Source organism: Hyperolius riggenbachi, chromosome 4 (assembly GCF_040937935.1).
Source record: "Hyperolius riggenbachi isolate aHypRig1 chromosome 4, aHypRig1.pri, whole genome shotgun sequence".
In the NCBI taxonomy this organism is placed as follows: Eukaryota; Metazoa; Chordata; class Amphibia; order Anura; family Hyperoliidae; genus Hyperolius; species Hyperolius riggenbachi.
Window position 1 is genome coordinate 122,474,513 of NC_090649.1, and position 17,530 is coordinate 122,492,042.

Here is a 17,530-nt window from a genome sequence, read left to right on the forward strand (position 1 = left end):
TGTAAAACCAAAATGCAGAGGTTTAGGATTGCTTAATGGGATACATGAGTAAGAAAAAAATTCTTGCTTACTGTTGTAGGCCAAAAAAAAGCTTTGGTATTGCAACATCTAGAGAAATCTATGACCACACAACGGATGCGACACTGTGGCTCCTGATTGCTGAGTACCAGATTACAACGTAGGTGGAGAGTTCATGGATACTCGATCTGGCCACAAATAGTTTATGCTGAATTCTCACTAAATAAACCGCTTCCTGGAAATCTAGTGATGAGTATAAGAGTCACAATTCAGAACTGGATTTTTTTTTTTTTTTTGTATTAAAAAGCTTTATTGAACATATCAACAAATATACAAAGCTTTTGAAAGCATAACAGATAAAACATAAGGTATAAGCATACCAACTAAACATCAAGAAAATATGGGGGAGCATCTAGAGGACATAGTGTAGATAGTTGGGCCGTCCGGCCTGGGAAATGGGGTACTCGGAACCTCCTTCTGAGATCCCAGGGGTCAGTCCATCCTACCTGTTTTGGTGTAAGATTATATTGCTCTCAGAACTGGATTTTAGCTGATTTTAGCTGCTCTGCTACTTTTAGGGCACAGTCCAGTAATGTTAGCTGAATGTACCCAGATCATGTGCTTGTTCTGAATGACTTAGAGCAGGAACGCACTGCATGCATTAACTGCATGAACAATTCCATTTATGGCTGAAACATTTCCTGTTATTTAAACAATTTCTGATTTTTGACCATAAAGCCTCTCCCTTTTTCATATGGATTTCTTCACTGAACTTTATCAAAACATTTGAACAATTGTAGCAACAGTTTCAGAAACTGGTATCCTTAGGAATTGTCTTCATTATAGCCATGCGTACTTCTTGCTATTTTTCCAATATAATATTTCTGATTCCTTATGCAATTTTGCCTTCTTAGAACAGATGGTATTTGCAATAATCTAGCTGAAAGTGAGCAACTGTGGTTTCCCATGATGCATCACTTCTGAATATGCAAATCATCTCTTTATGTCCCTGAAAGTCAGGCACACATCCAGATACAAATACATTTCACAGAGCTACATTAATCCAACATGCATATAGCCTGTTTCTGACTTGTTGGTCCACATCATTGCATGGTATGGATTGATATGGCTTTATGGGATAGGGCTTGGGCCAGTACTAAGGAATACCCAGTTAGCTCTTGGTGATCCAGAACCACCTGGACAGTATAAAGGGCTTAAAAAGATTGCTTTTTGGTCTCTTTAAGACCTATATACCTTCCAGGTGGTTCGTGGTCACCATGAGCTGTCTGGGTATTCCTCTGATGCCTGATATGGGCAAAAAGCCCCATCTACATGATACGATTCTTTGTGCGATTCGATTACGATTCTATTTACGATCCGATTAAATCTGACATGTCCGATCGGGATTCGATTTGCCATTGTTTTGCAATGGCAAATCGAATTGAATCGTATGCCGATCGGACATGTTGGATTTAATCGGATCGTAAATAGAATCGTAATCGAATCACACAGAATCATATTGTGTAGATTGGGCTTAAAGAGAACCCGAGGTGTGTTTAAAGAATGTTATCTGCATACAGAGGCTGGATCTGCCTATACAGCCCAGCCTCTGTTGCTATCCCAAACCCTACTAAGGTCCCCCTGCACTCTGCAATCCCTCATAAATCACAGCCATGCTGTGAGGCTGTGTTTACATCTGTAGTGTCAGTCTCAGCTGCTCCCCCGCCTCCTGCAGAGCTCTGGTCCCTGCCCCCGTCCCTTCCCTCCAATCAGCAGGGAGGAAAGGGATGCAGGCGGGGACTGGAGTTCTGCAGGAGGCGGGGAGAGCAGCAGACTGACACTATAGAGATAAACACAGCCAGCTCTGACAAGCTGTTTGTCAGCAGCATGGCTGTGATTTATGAGGGATTGCAGAGTGCAGGGGGACCTTAGGGGTGTTTGTGATAGCAACAGAGGCTGGGCTGTATAGGCAGATCCAGCCTCTGTATGCAGATAATATTCTTCAAACCCACCTCGGGTTCTCTTTAAGAGCAAGCAGAGGCTCATCTCACTGATCAAGTAGTGATTGGATATTATGCTCTACCTTTCTCTATGGGAGTTGTAGCTTGGTGTCAGAGCAATGTAAAGGAGAGGTCTGCAGATCATAATCTCAGTGTCTAATTAAAAATGTTCCATGTAGTAATAGGCCATGGAGTTACAGTGGTCTTACTGTGACTGGAGAGGACTTTTTAAACTCTAAAAATCTCTAATCTTTTTTTGAAGAATAAATAAAAGCTGTTCCACAAGCACTCATTGAAGTGGGGTTGTCCCATTTATGCAGTGCCAAGCTTAAAGGAGTTATCAGGCAAAAACGACAAAATGAGCATTACTCACCTGGGGCTTTCTCCAGCCCCTTGCAGCCAACTGTCCCACGCCGACCGATCCCCTCTGCCACCGTCCCGGTCTCCGTGCACAGTGCCGAGGCTGACCCCGAGGTCGTCTGCACTGCGCCTGCGCGATCTGCCGCTGTTAATCAAGCCCACATTGTACGTGGCTTACTGCGCAGGAGCAGTAGTTCTGCGCCTGCACAGTAAGCCGCCTACAACGTGGGCTTGATTAACAGCGGCAGATCGCGCAGGCGCAGTGCGGACGACCTCAGGGTCGGCCTTCGCACTGTGCACGGAGACCGGGACGGTGGCAGAGGGGATCGGTCGTCGTGGGACAGTTGGCTGCAAGGGGCTGGAGAAAGCCCCAGGTGAGTAATGCTCATTTTGTCATTTTTGCCTGATCACTCCTTTAAGGGCTGTTAAAACTCCATTATGTGCGTTGTGCTGTCGAATCCCATCTATATCTGTGTGGCTAATTTGCATACATGTACTAGATGCGTGTCTTGCCTTCAGGGACATAAAGGATTGATTTGCATATACAGCAGTGATGCATAATGAGATATTTCTTGCTCACTTAAAGCTGAATAATTGCAAATGCCTTCCATTTTTACATGGGTAACAATATAAAGTGGGATGCGAAAGTTTGGGCAACCTTGTTAATCGTCATGGTTTTCCTGTATAAATCGTTGGTTGTCACGATAAAAAATGTCAGTTAAATATATAATATAGGAGACACACAGAGTGGTATTTGAGAAGTGAAATTCAGTTTATTGGATTTATAGAAAGTGTGCAATAATTTAAGAAAATTAGGCAGGTGCATAAATGTGGGCACTGTCGTCATTATATTGATTCCAAAACCTTTAGAAATAATTATTGGAACTCAAATTGGCTTGGTAAGCTCAGTGACCCCCTGACGTACATACACAAATTAATCCAATTATGAGAGAGTATTTAAGGGGGTCAATTGTAAGTTTCTCTCCTATTTTAATTTTCTCTGAAGAGTAGCAACATGGGGGTCTCAAAACAACTCTCAAATGACCTGAAGACAAAGATTGTTCACCATCATGGTTAGGGGAAGTATACAAAAAGCTGTCTCAAAGATTTCAGCTGTCTGTTTCCACAGTTAGGAACATATTGAGGAAATGGAAGACCACAGGCTCAGTTCAAGTTGAGGCTCGATGTGGCAGACCAATAAAAATCTTGAATAGACAGAAGCGACGAATGGTGAAAACAGTCATTCAACCCACAGACTAGCACCAAAGACCTACAACATCATCTTGCTGCAGATGGAGTCTCTGTGCATCGTTCAACCATTTGGCACACTTTATACAAGGAGATGCTGTATGTGAGAGTGATGCAGAGGAAGCCTTTTCTCCGCCCACAGCACAAACAGAGCCACTTGCAGTATGCTAAAGCACATTTGGACAAGCCATCTTCATTTTGGAATAAGGTGCTGTGGACTGATGAAACTAAAATTGAGGTATTTGGGCATAACAAGGGGTGTTAGGCCTGGAACCCACTGAAATCAGCAAACGCGAAACGCTACCGCTAGCGTTTTGTCTGAGCAGTTTGCGAGCGGATTCATGCGCGTTTTCGGTCGCGTTTTGAAACATTGTATTTTTTTGCTCAGCGGTTGCGTAGCATTTCGCGTTTTTATCCTGATTGGTCCTGTGAATTATTTTTCATTTTGTTAGTGTGCTGAACCGCAAAACGCTAGCAAAACCGCTCAGTTTAGGTTTTGCTGAGCGTTTCCGCTAGCGTTTCAATACTTTACATTGAAGCGCTAACGCTCCCAAAATGCTGCAGGTCCTGCGTTTGCGTTTCTGGGAAACGCAAATGCTCCTGTGGAAGTTGCCCCATCCATTAACATTAGCTCAGCGTTTTGGCAAAGTGCTAGCATATCGCAGCGCTGCCAAAACGCTGCCAAAAGCGCTCCTGTGGGTTCCAGCCCTAATGCATGGAGGAAAAAGAACACGACATTCCAAGAAAAACACCTGCTACCTACAGTAACAAATTGTAAAAAAAAAAAAAAAAAAGAGGTAAAATTTAAAATCCAGGTTTATCCGTATGTATAAAACGTACATTTCTCTGTACAGTATCCTGAACTGTAATTTACTTTTCTCCTATGTTGCTATCACTTAAAGTAGTTTGTAAAAATCTCACAGAACTGACAGGTTTTGGACTAGTCCATCGCCTCATAAGGGATTCTCAGGGTTTTCTTTACTTTAAAAAGCACTTGTTAAATGGTAGTTGCTCAGTACAACTACCAAAATAGCGTGGAAGCGAATAGGGAGGCCAGACAGCATCTTTGTTCAGTACATAAGGAATGCTTTTGTAAAGAATAAAGGAAATTCTGAGGAACCCCCCCATGAGGAGATGGACCAGTCCAAAACTTGTCAGATCATTCAGATTTTTACTGGCTACTGTAAGCGATAGGAATACAGCAGAAATTTAGTTTAAAGTGCATTTTACTCTGGGAGAAATGTACTTGGTGCTTTCAGATGCCTTACAAACAAGTTAGCCATGAAGGTACTTCAGATTTGTGCAAAAGCTACAGCTTTTTATCTTCAGCCCTTAATGGAATCTTTTATCTTGCTGGTACTGCCACAGCTCACAGCAAACCTGAACAGAGCAGACACACATTGACAATCGTGCTTCCTTTGGTTACTTTACAGAATGCTACATTCCATAAACATGTGCTGCTGTGAGCAGATTGATTGATTGTCATTGGACATGGTGGGCTGTCGTGATTACATACACTCAGGAGGAGGAAGAGCTTGATCTTTGAACACGCCACTTTGGTTCTGCAGGGGAAGCCAGATGATAAATTCTGCACATAAACTGACCTGGTGGAATGGAATCAATCCTGCAGTTAGGATTTCCTAGAAAACCTTTATTTTTTCCTACAATAAACAAGGTCTGAACAAATGTTGCTTACTACAAACTTGAGAATGTTTATTGTGCAATGCCTAGCTGGCCTGCCAGTGTCATTCTTCTGAAATTGGTTTTATTAGAAGCAGCAGCACATTTACACTCGAGAGACATTTTATTCTTTATGGCTGAGAAAATGTGTTTATTTCCACGTAACTCTGAGCAGAACAGAAGACAGGGGTGGAAATCCTACCAACCCTTTCACATATTGCATGGATTTTCTATAAGCCCGCCTATCTGCCTGCCTGACACTGAGACGAGCTGCCTGCATTGTAGTCTACAGGCTGGTGCTGGACTGTTCAGAAACCACTACTGTTATTATTATTGATTTATAAAGCACCAATATATTCCATAGTGCTGAACATAGTCTGTGGCGCTGATTATACTGAACTCCCAGATTATAGGTGTACTGCAGGGCCTGCTCTAGCGTGGGGCGAGAGGGGGCGGTGCCCCCTCAAATAAATCGTATGCCCCCTCAAGCATGGGGTGTCAGCAGAGAGAGGAGGGAGAGCGGTGGTCAGGGAAGGGGGGGGGGTCTTCCCCCCCCCCCCTTCACCTTGGGGCTCCCCCTCCAGAAATCAGCGGTGGACCGACGGCAGAAGACTTTACTCTCTTCCCAGCGTGGGAGAGAGATATAGATCTGTGCGCCACGCCATTACTCTGGTCTGGACTAGACCAGAGTAGTGGCGTGGCGCACAGATCCATCTCTCTCTCCCGTGCTGGGATTGGGAAATAAAAGTAAATCTTCTGCCGCCGGCCCGCCGCTGAATTCTGGAGAGGGGAGCGAGAGAGAGGGGGAGCCCCAAGGTGAGGGAAGGAGGGGGGGAGATGTCCCCCCTTCCCGACCCCACCGCTGTGCCCATCCTCCCTCTTCTCTCTCTGCTGACACCCACCTGGAGACATCTATACACCTGGCTATACTGGGCCCTGGGGACACGGTAAGTCCCACTTACATACACTGGGGAGTCGGGACAGCTATATACATGACTACATATACAGGGGACATCTATACCCCTGGCTACATATACTGTGAGCACTGGCTGTTTGTCATTATGTGCATTTAATGGTGAAAAGCTGTCCCTTATTATGTGCATTTAATGGTGAAAAGCTGTCTCTTATTATGTTCGTTTACTGGGGAAAAGCTGTCTCTTATGTGCGTTTACTGGAGAAACGCTGTCTGTCATCACGTGCATTTACTGGGGAAACGCTCTTATGTGCATTTAGTGGGGAAATGCTGTCTGTCATTATGTGCATTTACTTCATATTTCTTTTTATGTAACTACGTTAGCTGATATAACTACATTACAGTTAGCCCCACCCACATGACATCATGGCCACGCCCATTTTTTCACCCCGAACATGTTGCCCCTTACCCATTTTTGACTGCTCCCTCATATGTGCCAGTCTAGAACCGGCCCTGATGTACTGGGGTGTTTGTAAATGACGAATGTACCTTCTATAACTGCATCCAGTGCGGCACATTCTGTAGACCTATTTTAAGCACATGTCCAGTGCCAATCATGGGTTTATCAGAGGCCCCATACCATTTACAAAATCAGTGACTGCCTGTCTTATGAAGGAAACCTTTTATCCAGCCTGAAAATGTACTGTATACAATGCTATGATGTTGTAACTGAACCATACGTTATTATTTTAGGTCTTACCTCTGTCCAACCAGTTATATATCGGAGTTGCCATTGCTGTAAGCTGGTCTAGACCTGTTCTAAATTCCTAAATTGTGTTCTGATGCTGCTTTGTATTCCCAATTGTCAAGCCACATTACGTGCCTCTGACAGAAGCTTTCCGTATCCATTCAGTAGACCCGCTAGGAAGAGTCTCTCGATTCTTGTTCTGATTTCTAGGCATTTGTTATGGACCCAGTACTGGTTCCCAAGATATCACAAAGTGTTATCTGTTGTATATTTATTTGTTATTGTTTAACATAGTGGTATAGATTGCACTAAGTCATCTAGTATTTCAGTTTTGTCACGTCGTAAGTTATGGTATGGGATCAGTAGCTGTTAGGGTCAGTTCACACTGGGCGCTTTGGTAGCGATTTGCTGATCACCGGCAATCAGCAAAAAGCTGGGGTGTTTTGTTTTTTAACTGTACAGGAAAGCGATTTAGGAGTGATTGCGTTTTGTGATTCTATAACATTGAAATGCAATTGCTCCAAAAAGGCTGCATGCACCATCAGCAAATTGCTAATCACTAGCGATCGCCACAGTGTGAACACTACCATTGACTTGCATTAGCAGCAGCATTTTGCTGATCGCGAGTGATCTGCAAATCGCTGAAAAATCGCCTAGTGTGAACTAACCCTCATTTCTCTTCTTCTCCTTTGGGGCTTCTCCATTGCTTGACGCAAGGAACATCTAGCCTGGTTGTACATGCCAAAAATTATACACTTATGACCCTGCGGTGGCAAGAATCCCTTCAGCCTCTATGGCTTGCAGGGACAGGTCTGCGACTGCCTGGTGTAATTTCGCAGGATAGGCTAGAAGTCCGCAGGGAGGCGTGCTTTTAACTGTCAGAACAATCACTCTGCCAGCTGCATTCCCATGTGACTAAAAGGGAGTGCTTCAGACTAACTGGGTATAAGCAGCCAGCTGTCAGTCGCTGAGGAGATCACAAATGGTGCTGCAACTATTTTTAATTTATTTAGCAAAATGTGTTTTTGTTTTGTTTGTTTTTTAAACTAACTTTTTACATATAAAATTTGAATATGATGTTCGCTTAAATGCACATAAAAAACTGCCCGAAGCTTAGCTATAAAGCATTCTTATACACCCCCTGCTCTGCTTTCCATCTGCAGCATGGTACCAGCCTCTGTTCCTCATATTTGTTCCCATTCAAAGACACCTCAAAATGACTGCAGATGTGTAAATTACACAAGGAAGCTGTTGTTAGCCCCCTCCCCTTTTCAGGGAGAACATCCATTCTGCATCATGCATTGTTCTTTGCCCAGCTGAATATATGTTTTATTTCGCTGCACAGCAGGAGGTAGAGTTGTGGGATGATCACGCAATATACTCCGATTATTCTGCAAATGAAGCAGTCTGGGACACACAAGCAGGCGAATGTCGGGACCACTCCAGTCTGTTTTTATAGCTGTGCAGCCAGTGCTCTTAGTAGATTTTTCAGGGTATGTGGCACAGACTGGGTTAATAGTTGGGGGCATTTGAGTACGCTTGGTTTTGGAATGTAGAACTGGATCCAGTGCGTTGGCTCCACAGGAGCTCCCGCCAGATGTTTGGGTTTTTTCTTATGTATCTTCTAACGCAGGCAAGACTTCAGCTGCAGCTTTTTAACAGTTTCCGCTCCAGAATGAGCCAGCCCAAGCCAGGTTGTCTCTGTCCTGGTGGTGACATGTGACATTCATAAAAGCTGTTTGTCTTCTGTAACCATTTATTAAGAGGGGAAACAGATGAATAGCAGAAAATGACCTAATGTCTGAGATTTTTCTTTTTTCCCTTAAGTAGTATCAAAATACGTAACACCAACAGACTGCTTTGGAGTTCAGTCCAAAATATGAATGTAGCTGTAGAGCGAATCCACAAATACAAAAATAGACCCATGGTATTCAGAGAAGTCGGCAATAGAGGCACACAAAGCCATGACAAAACTTCATTCTGGTATTTGTGGAATCTATCTAATATTTGAATGCTTATTATTTTATTTCAAGTATTTATATAGCGCCGACATATTACACAGCGCTTTACAGAGTATATTGTCTTGTCACTAACTTTCCCTCATTTTTTTTGGGGGGGGGGGGGGGGGTTGAGCCAATTAACTTATCTGTATGTTTTTGGGATGTGGGCGGAGACCGGAGTGCTCGGAGGAAACCCACGCAGACACGGGGAGAACATACAAACTCCTTGCAGATGTTTATCTGGCTGGGATTCGAACCAGGGACCCAGCGCTGCAAGACATGAGCGCTAACCACTACGACACCGTGCTGCCCAATGTTAAGAAATATTTCTGCAGTCACCAAAAAACTTTTTTTTTTTCCTATCTTGGGGTCTGGGAAGCCCCTCCCACTTAGTATAAGTGGAACTAGCATAAATGGCTCTCTGCCCATGCTGTGCTGGCCAGCTACAAATGGGAATGAGGGGAAGGCAAAGACACGCCCAGTCTGGGGTTTTTTTGTTTTTGTTTTTTTCCCCCTATCCTGTCTTTATTTTCCCATAAGGCATCTTGTGTTTATGTGCTTTGATTGTGTTCATGTTTTTATTAGCTGACGCCAATAATGGCTTGTGTCACATTTAATCAGCCTTTCCTCAGCTCCAGTCACCTTTTCAGTCATGCCTTCCTGCTGCATTTCTCTTGCCAACAGGAGGAAACCAGAGGAATTTAAATTGTCATTACTATGCTGCTTGCCAACTCTTCCCACTACAGAGTGAAAAGGGGTCACTTTATGCATTTCTGCCACAGCCGAGATGTTGTCTGCGTTGGCAGGACTACACACATCCCTGTTTTGCCAGTTTTATTTTCCTTTCTGTCCTTGCGCTTTGGAAGGATCCCCTGAACAGTTGAAGCTTTGTGACGTCTCTCACATTGCCAGTAGCGTTGTAGCTGCTGCTTGGACTCATTAAGTGGCATGTTTAATATGAGCATGTCTGTTTACTGACACACCGTGATCTATAGGGTGCCTGAATAACGCTAAGCTGTGTGATAAGTGACAGTTATAACACAGAGAGCTACATATGTAAAAATACAGCCAAGTAAAGAAATCTGCTGAGCATATAACCACTTCTGAATCCTAGCCATGTTTATAGGAGCAATGTGAACCTTAACACTGAAAGAGTGTGCCCTTTATTTTCCTCATAAGTGTGCGTATCATAAAATCACGAGCTACTGCATTGGTCCAATTCCATGCTACATAAACTGAGATCAAATTTCCACCAACTGAAAAATGATTGGCATCTCATTGACATCTCTAATGGCATACTTGTATAAAGGGCGTCGGAGACGGCTTCTAGCACAGTGATGGCTAACCTTGGCACTCCAGCTGTGGTGGAACTACAAGTCCCATGAGGCATTGCAATACTCTGACAGCTCTAAGCATAACTCGGGGAAGCAGAGGCCTGATGGGATTTGTGGTTTTGTCACAGCTGGAGTGCCATGTGCTCAAGACTATGTAAGCTGGGTAATGGAAGGGGCTCCACAGGTGGCCACAGGAGTAATGAACAAGGGAGCAAGATTGCCCAGAGCAACTGCAGCTCTGGGCTTCCGATATCGCTCAGCACGCTAGATGCAATGTGATACAATACACAACAGACGTAGTCGGTAACAGGCTAGGGTCATACACGTTAGATCAGATGGCTGCGGTACAATGGACTAGGTGGAATCTGAGTCGGTAACTGGCTAATGTAATACACGTTAATTCAGAAAAATAACAAACAGATAAATATAGATCGCAGATCTGCATATATATTTATCAAGAAACTAGCTAAAGCACAAGTAAACCATTAACAAGACAAACGACAGACAGAATGCTTTGCCACAAACATTCACACTGACATAGACAAGACTAACAGGTAGGAGCGTTACTAATGGCAACCGCTGCTTTAGTTACGTCCTCAGGAAAAAAGGCAAGAAGGAACACTACCGGTCACCAACGTGGTGATTGCAGAATCCAAGCTATCAGGATCAGAAGGACTTCACTGTATCCCCGCGGATACAGCAAACGTCCAAGCAAGAAACGAGCTTAAACAATGCAATATGCAATATACAATTCACATGAATGACCCAGCAACTACTCGGGGAGCTGTACGCTATGTCGGGCGGAGTCTGAAATGGGAGGCAGACTTATATGTCGACATCAGCCAATGGATGCAGGCATGCAAATTTCCACACAGCTGAATGCTAATTACTTAATCCTGAGCCAGCTTGATTACAAGCTGCTAGCTGAAGGACTCTCATAACAAATGCATGCAATATTATGCAACAACATGCATGTAGGAAATTCAGGGCTATCTGGCTGCAGTTCAACTGCAGCAAGCGTCATGGCAGCATCCTGAGCTGCTCTGTACTGCAGACTTATTGCGAATGCGCAACTGAATGCAAGCAGATAAGTCAAAACTGCTCGGTTGCAGTTCCACTGCAACAGACAGAACATGCTACAGGAGAGATCCTGACACCATGGTTAGCCATCACTGCTCTAGCAGAATATTGGTAAAATTACAGATATTTTACTACTCAAAGTGGTATGAAACTCAGCATTTCCTCTTTGTTATAAAAGATTATTTACAGCATAAAATCTACTCCCACAAAAAAAAATTGTAGATTTGTATCAGAACAGCATTCAGGTAAATACAACACTTTGTTCTTAAATTTAAAGGATACCCCAACTGAAATGTGACATAATGAGATAGACATGTGTATGTACAGTGCCTAGCACACAGATACCTATGCTGTGTTCCTTTTTTTATTTTTCTGCCTGAAAGAGTTAAATATAAGGTATGCAAGTGGCTGACTCAGTACTGACTCAGACAGGAAGTGACTACAGTGTGACCCTCACTGATAAGAAATTCCAACTATAAAACACTTTCCTAGCAGAAAATGGCTTCTGAGAGCAAGAAAGAGGTAAAAAAGGGGAATTTCTTATCAGTGAGGGTCACATTGCAGTCACTTCCTGTTTGAGTCAGGACTGAGTCAGCCACTTACATACCTGATATTTAACTCTTTCAGGCAGAGAAAGAAAAAAAAGGAACACCGCACAGTTATCTGTGTGCTAGGCATTGTACATACACATGTCTATCTCATTATGTCACATTTCAGTTGGTGTATCCTTTAAATCTCCTTGCTTCAATGAAAAGTGTCTGGCTGTAGGTGATAACATTATCTTTTGTTTACATTCCTTTGTCAAATACAGTACATTTTTGTAATCTTTGAAACTGAGCTGTTCTGAGCTGAGAAGCAGAAAAAGATAAGTTATCACTAGATAGATTTGAACATGTGTATATACTGCAGCTATGAAATGGTGGCTTTCAGAGCAGGTAAACTGCACTTTGGGAATTTGTAAACCGACAATATTACTTGTGCACAAAAGCAAATATGATAAATGTATGGGTAATAAGTAGGAAAACTTTCTTTTTTTTCTTTTTTCTTTTTTTTTCTTGCATGTTACCTTATATACTCTCATATAAGCCTAATGTTTCAGCACAAAAATGTGCTGAAAAGTTACCTCCGCGGCATATAGGTGAATCAGTGGCGCAGGATGGATAGTGGAACAGGTTTTGCTACTGACAGAGGAGCGTAAGGATCTTGCACTAGTGATCCTGCTCTTGCTAACTGGCTCCTTGCTGTGTCCATGCCCCCCCCCCCCCCCCCCCTGCAACATGGTGTGCAGAGTGCGCTGCTCAGGACTACCTGTGTCCCCTGGCTTTTGGGTGGAGTGTGCAAGCAATGTGTCAGTGGTACCATGATCGGGAATTCTTTCTGTGTGGCAGTCATCGTGTCTCATATCTATGACGCCATCTAGTGGCCTCTTGAGACACAGCTGTATCATCCTTGAGGCACATGTGACTGTGTAGGGACTTATACTGGGAAGGGGGTTTATACGGGAGGCATTCACTTTTTCCTGGTTTCTGAGGCAAATGTTGACTTATATGCGAGTATATATGGTATGTCAGTTTTATCGCATTTTAATTGTGACAGTAAAATATTAGTAATTGCAGATATTTTACTATGACCTACATTGACCCTACTCTCACACAGAACCCCTCCCCCCTCTACTGATACGGTGTTGATTTTCTTCTTTCTCTGGCTGAAAGAGTTAATATTCAGCTATGCAACTGACAGGTTTTCTCTAGTTGGGACCTAGTGGGGCTATAACATTTCACTGATAAGGAATTACAGCCATAAAATACTTTCCTAGCATAGAACTGGGTTTCTGAGAGCTGGGAATACATGAAAAAAGGGGTCAAGTTCATCTATTTTAGCAATCTGAGACAGGAATAATAAATCAGCTTTTTTTTTTTTTTTTTTTTTTAAGATTTTAAACCTCACATAAAACAGTTTGATTAAAAAAATGACATTTAGATATCCGTTTCTTTTCATTATTTTTTTTCATTATAAGTCTCTGGCACATCTGTGAAAATTCCCAGTTTTCCAGGTCATGATAAATCTAGAAGAAAAATATCCGCACATTTATAAAACATTAGATCTTCACACTAGTGACAATTCTCTACATCTTCTAGGCAGCCACTTATCTGTATAAAGTGATTCAGTCTCATGTCAGCCTCTGTTGATATGATGGACAGAAGAATGCTATAAAATGAACTAGCTGTATGACATACATCTCTCTTCTTGTGTATCTGCAAGAAGTTTTGAATCAGGATACCATTTATTGGCTAACTTAGAAGAAAAGCAGTAATCTTTCGGCTATGAAGCCTTTTGTCAGACTGATTCCTGTATACTGACAATGTGGGTCTCTTTATTGATGAGCTTTTTTACTTGCTTAGATTTTTCTGATGCTGCTACTTACCATTGAGGATGGTATATTAGCAGCACAGTAGGTTTGGTCCTACTTTAGCATAAGTATTATGGCGCCGCCGGTGAGCTGGGTGCAGGGTGAGCCGAATGACTGCTCACCCTGCTGCCGCTCCATTCCCTGGCAGCGCTAAATACTATTCCCCCTCAGAGTTGTAGCAGCTCCGAGGGAGGTGTACTTTTGGGTCTGGGCGCTGAGATAACCTGCTTCACTACTTGGACTATAACATCTTCTGTCATTAGAGTTGTGAACAGTTACTCCATATGTTTGTGTTTGTCTTGCAGGTCACCTATCTGGGAAAGGTGTCTGCCACAGGAGTGCAGTTTTCATCAGGATGCACAGAACAACCAGTGATTGAGTTGTGGAAAAAACACACTTTAGCCCGAGCAGATGTGTTCCCTTCCAACACCATCCTGGAAATCCGTCCTTTCCAGGTGCGTCTCCACCACCAAGATGTCAAGGGTGAGGCTACTATTCACATGGACACCTTCCAGGTGGCTAGAATCGCTTACTGCACAGCAGATCACAATGTCAGTCCTAATATATTTGCTTGGGTATACCGGGAAATCAATGACGACTTGACCTACCAGATGGATTGCCATGCAGTGGAGTGTGAGAGCAAGATAGAAGCAAAAAAGCTGGCCCATGCCATGATGGTGGCTTTCAAAAAAACCTTCCACAGCATGAAGAGCGATGGTCGAATTCACAAGGACAACTCCTCGGAGGAGGCTTCTCCTGGATTTGAATCAGATGATGGCTGAATGCATTTGGTCCTGTTCCCGGATTAGGCATCTACAGTCTGGAGCAGCAGCAGCTGGTAAGAGGTCTGTATTGGGAATGGGACCATGGGATTCTACCTGGACCGCTTTCTGCAAAGAACTGCAGTGTATGAAGAGCTGCATACATGAAATGTGTATTAAAAAATGCTGCTTTCCCAAAAATGTGACAACACTTTCCCTTAACCTCCTCCTCCAATTGGAGCCTGAAGGTTATACATATTTTTAAATCTAATGATGACGCCAGTTGTCTTGGATAATTATTGATCCATTGCCATTCCAGGAAAAACATGGGAATACTGCTTTGGATGGGAAGAAGATGCTGGACAAATTGAATTGGACCAAGGCCCCCTAATGTGTGAAAGGATACATGTTTTGTTTTTAAGCATCACAGAAGCATATTTTTATTTACACAGCATATGAATTGTATATTTTATTTTACCATGGTATTGTCTTTAAAATCATAACTTGCAACCACTTATCTACCTTGTTATAACAACATAACCCCTACTGTGGAGTCTGCAGGTACAGTACAACATGGGGTGGAACTGGCTTCACATTGTAGCCTAATAAATGCTGTTAGTTTACAGTTCTGTGTAACGCAGTTTCTATTAGCTTAAACTCCTTCTTCTTGCCTTTTTATGTAGAGGAATTCATCCCATGTGATCAGCACTTTACAGATGCAGTTGTGTCGCCTATATGGTACCCTGAGGCCATTATGTCACTGTTATTTTTAGCTGTACTTTTCAAGACTTAAATTTGGATGACTAACTATCATATCATACAGAACCTGGAGGTACATGAGTAAAAAAATCTATTCACTAGTGGAAGCCCAAACCCTAAGCACAAAATGTTGCCATCTTGATCATTATACCTCAGAAGAGCTTTATACGTAATTTACCAGGCTGTGACTTTGGGGTGCACTGATGACTTGGAAACACAAGTGATCCAATAAACCAGGATCGGATTTCCTAAATTATCTGTTGGGGGCAAAAGTATGAATCCCTCGTCTAGGTAATATCAGAATATAGAGAAGATAACTGAAAGGTTACTGAAATAGCTTGAGCCATTACAGTTACATGCAGCATCCACAGCAAGAATGCATCTTTAGAACATCTAGCACAGCCTGGATTTAAAAAAAAATACCATAAATAAAAAATCCCACTAAGGCTAGAAACCCACTTGAGCAATTTTCTAAGTTAGTGATTTGAAAAAGCTCTTGCTAATGCAACGCTATGGGGGATTTTTAAAAAATCACATCGCTCAAGTGGGATCACACCCATAGCATTACATTAGCAAGAGCTTTTCAAATCACTAAACGCTCAGAAAAGCACTACTAGTGGGTTTCTGGCCTAATTTATGAAACTTTTTGCAGCCCCACTATGTTCTGATATTGTTGAGTTACAGACCTTTCCCAGTCATAAAGTCCAAGTTTGTGGGATCATATATTGTATAAGGCTCTAAATTTAGTTCACTGACCACTATGGGTCATAAAACCTCAATGTTCAATACCCTCTCACAGTATAATTCCCAGATTTTATGTATAGGTCAAATTCTCCACCTTGATGCACACATGGTATATAGGTACTTCTAGCAGAGTCTATGAACTTTTCAAGTTACTTTCAGCTTTCATAGCAGGGTGTCCATGTAATCCTTTGGTTGGGCACCTTGCTCGGGGGATTAATTTATGAGTACAAAGACAAATGGCGGCCCAACATAACCACATTCCTACATGTTTAGGCCTTAAAGTATCACTCACATTTTCACCTAGACCTGAGGTTAATGGTGGAAGTTCAGAAAGGATTACATTGTAATGGCTTTGTGTTCTTGCTAATATCATACTGGTAATGCAAACAGAAGATGAGAAAGCTGGAGGCTCAAATATGGCCTGTGTAAGAAACCTAACTTTGTGAAGTGCGGAGGGTGGGCGTGCACTGGACCCCCACAGAGACCATCATAGGAGATCCGGGACTGGGAGGAAGTGGCATAGAGCAGTCACATGACTACCACTTGAGCTGCAACTTATGTAAATGGCATATCGCTTGTGTAGACAGGAAGTGGGCTTTACACAAGCCTGTTTCTTGCTCAATCTAAAAGTGGGCTTGAAGCTCAATCATGCATCTAACTTATTCAGATATATAGTATAAAGTGAATCACACTTCATTTTACATTCTTCTTAAAATAAAAACCCTAAAGTTTGTGAAAGTAGGTTCCTAGCAAAATCACCATTGTTAAGTCTCGTGTTTTATAGATGTGGTTGGTAGGATGTCTCATGGGTTACAAGAAAGCTAAGTTTTGCAATGGAAATTGCACACATTGGATAATAAAGTTTTTATTTTTGTATTGGCTCCCATATAAAGATCCAATAATGGAAGAAATGATGTAAAATTGTGTAAATAGCCATTTAATGGATTTATTTTCCTTAACAATATGTATGTTAATAGTGAACAATCATTACTTTTTGTGGTTACTGTGAATAGGCCATATCATCCTATTTGATCAAATTTTGCGTGTATGTCAAGGAAAGTCTCCCTTAATACAAGGAAAGCTATTTTTGTTTCTCAGTTGTTTTGCTTTTTTCATATTAAAGAAATGTACTATTTACAAAGTAAAAATACAGACCTATTTACCAGACCTGTTTAAAGTGTGTCTTCTTTTGTTATTGTCAAATGCTTCTTTTTATAATGAGCAAAATCGTTGTCGTCTACCCTTATCACAAAGCAATGTGGGTGTGGCCACATGCTATTGGTTTTAGGTCATGTGGCCAAATATTGAAACTGTTTCTTCGCTGCAGGAGCTGCACACTAAAAAATGTGATTTGTGAACTCAAACCAAGACATCCGATGGGTTTAGATGCTTTCCTGGAGTTTCACTGTTAACAGTGATACCATTGTCTTTGCATTTTCATGGTGGATTAACCCCCTTGCCGGTCCAACTTCCGC

General features: G+C 42.4%; 1 protein-coding gene across 1 annotated transcript in view; it reads left to right on the plus strand.

Annotated features, from left to right (window-relative positions):
• Positions 1–17,220, plus strand: part of PID1 (phosphotyrosine interaction domain containing 1) — a 113,327-nt gene extending 96,107 nt beyond the window's left edge. The window contains exon 3 of the mRNA XM_068280506.1: positions 14,097–17,220. Coding sequence (XP_068136607.1) covers positions 14,097–14,573 — 477 coding nt within the window. The 3' untranslated portion in view covers positions 14,574–17,220. The remainder of the gene's footprint in view (positions 1–14,096) is intronic.
• The last annotated feature ends 310 nt before the right edge of the window (positions 17,221–17,530 follow it).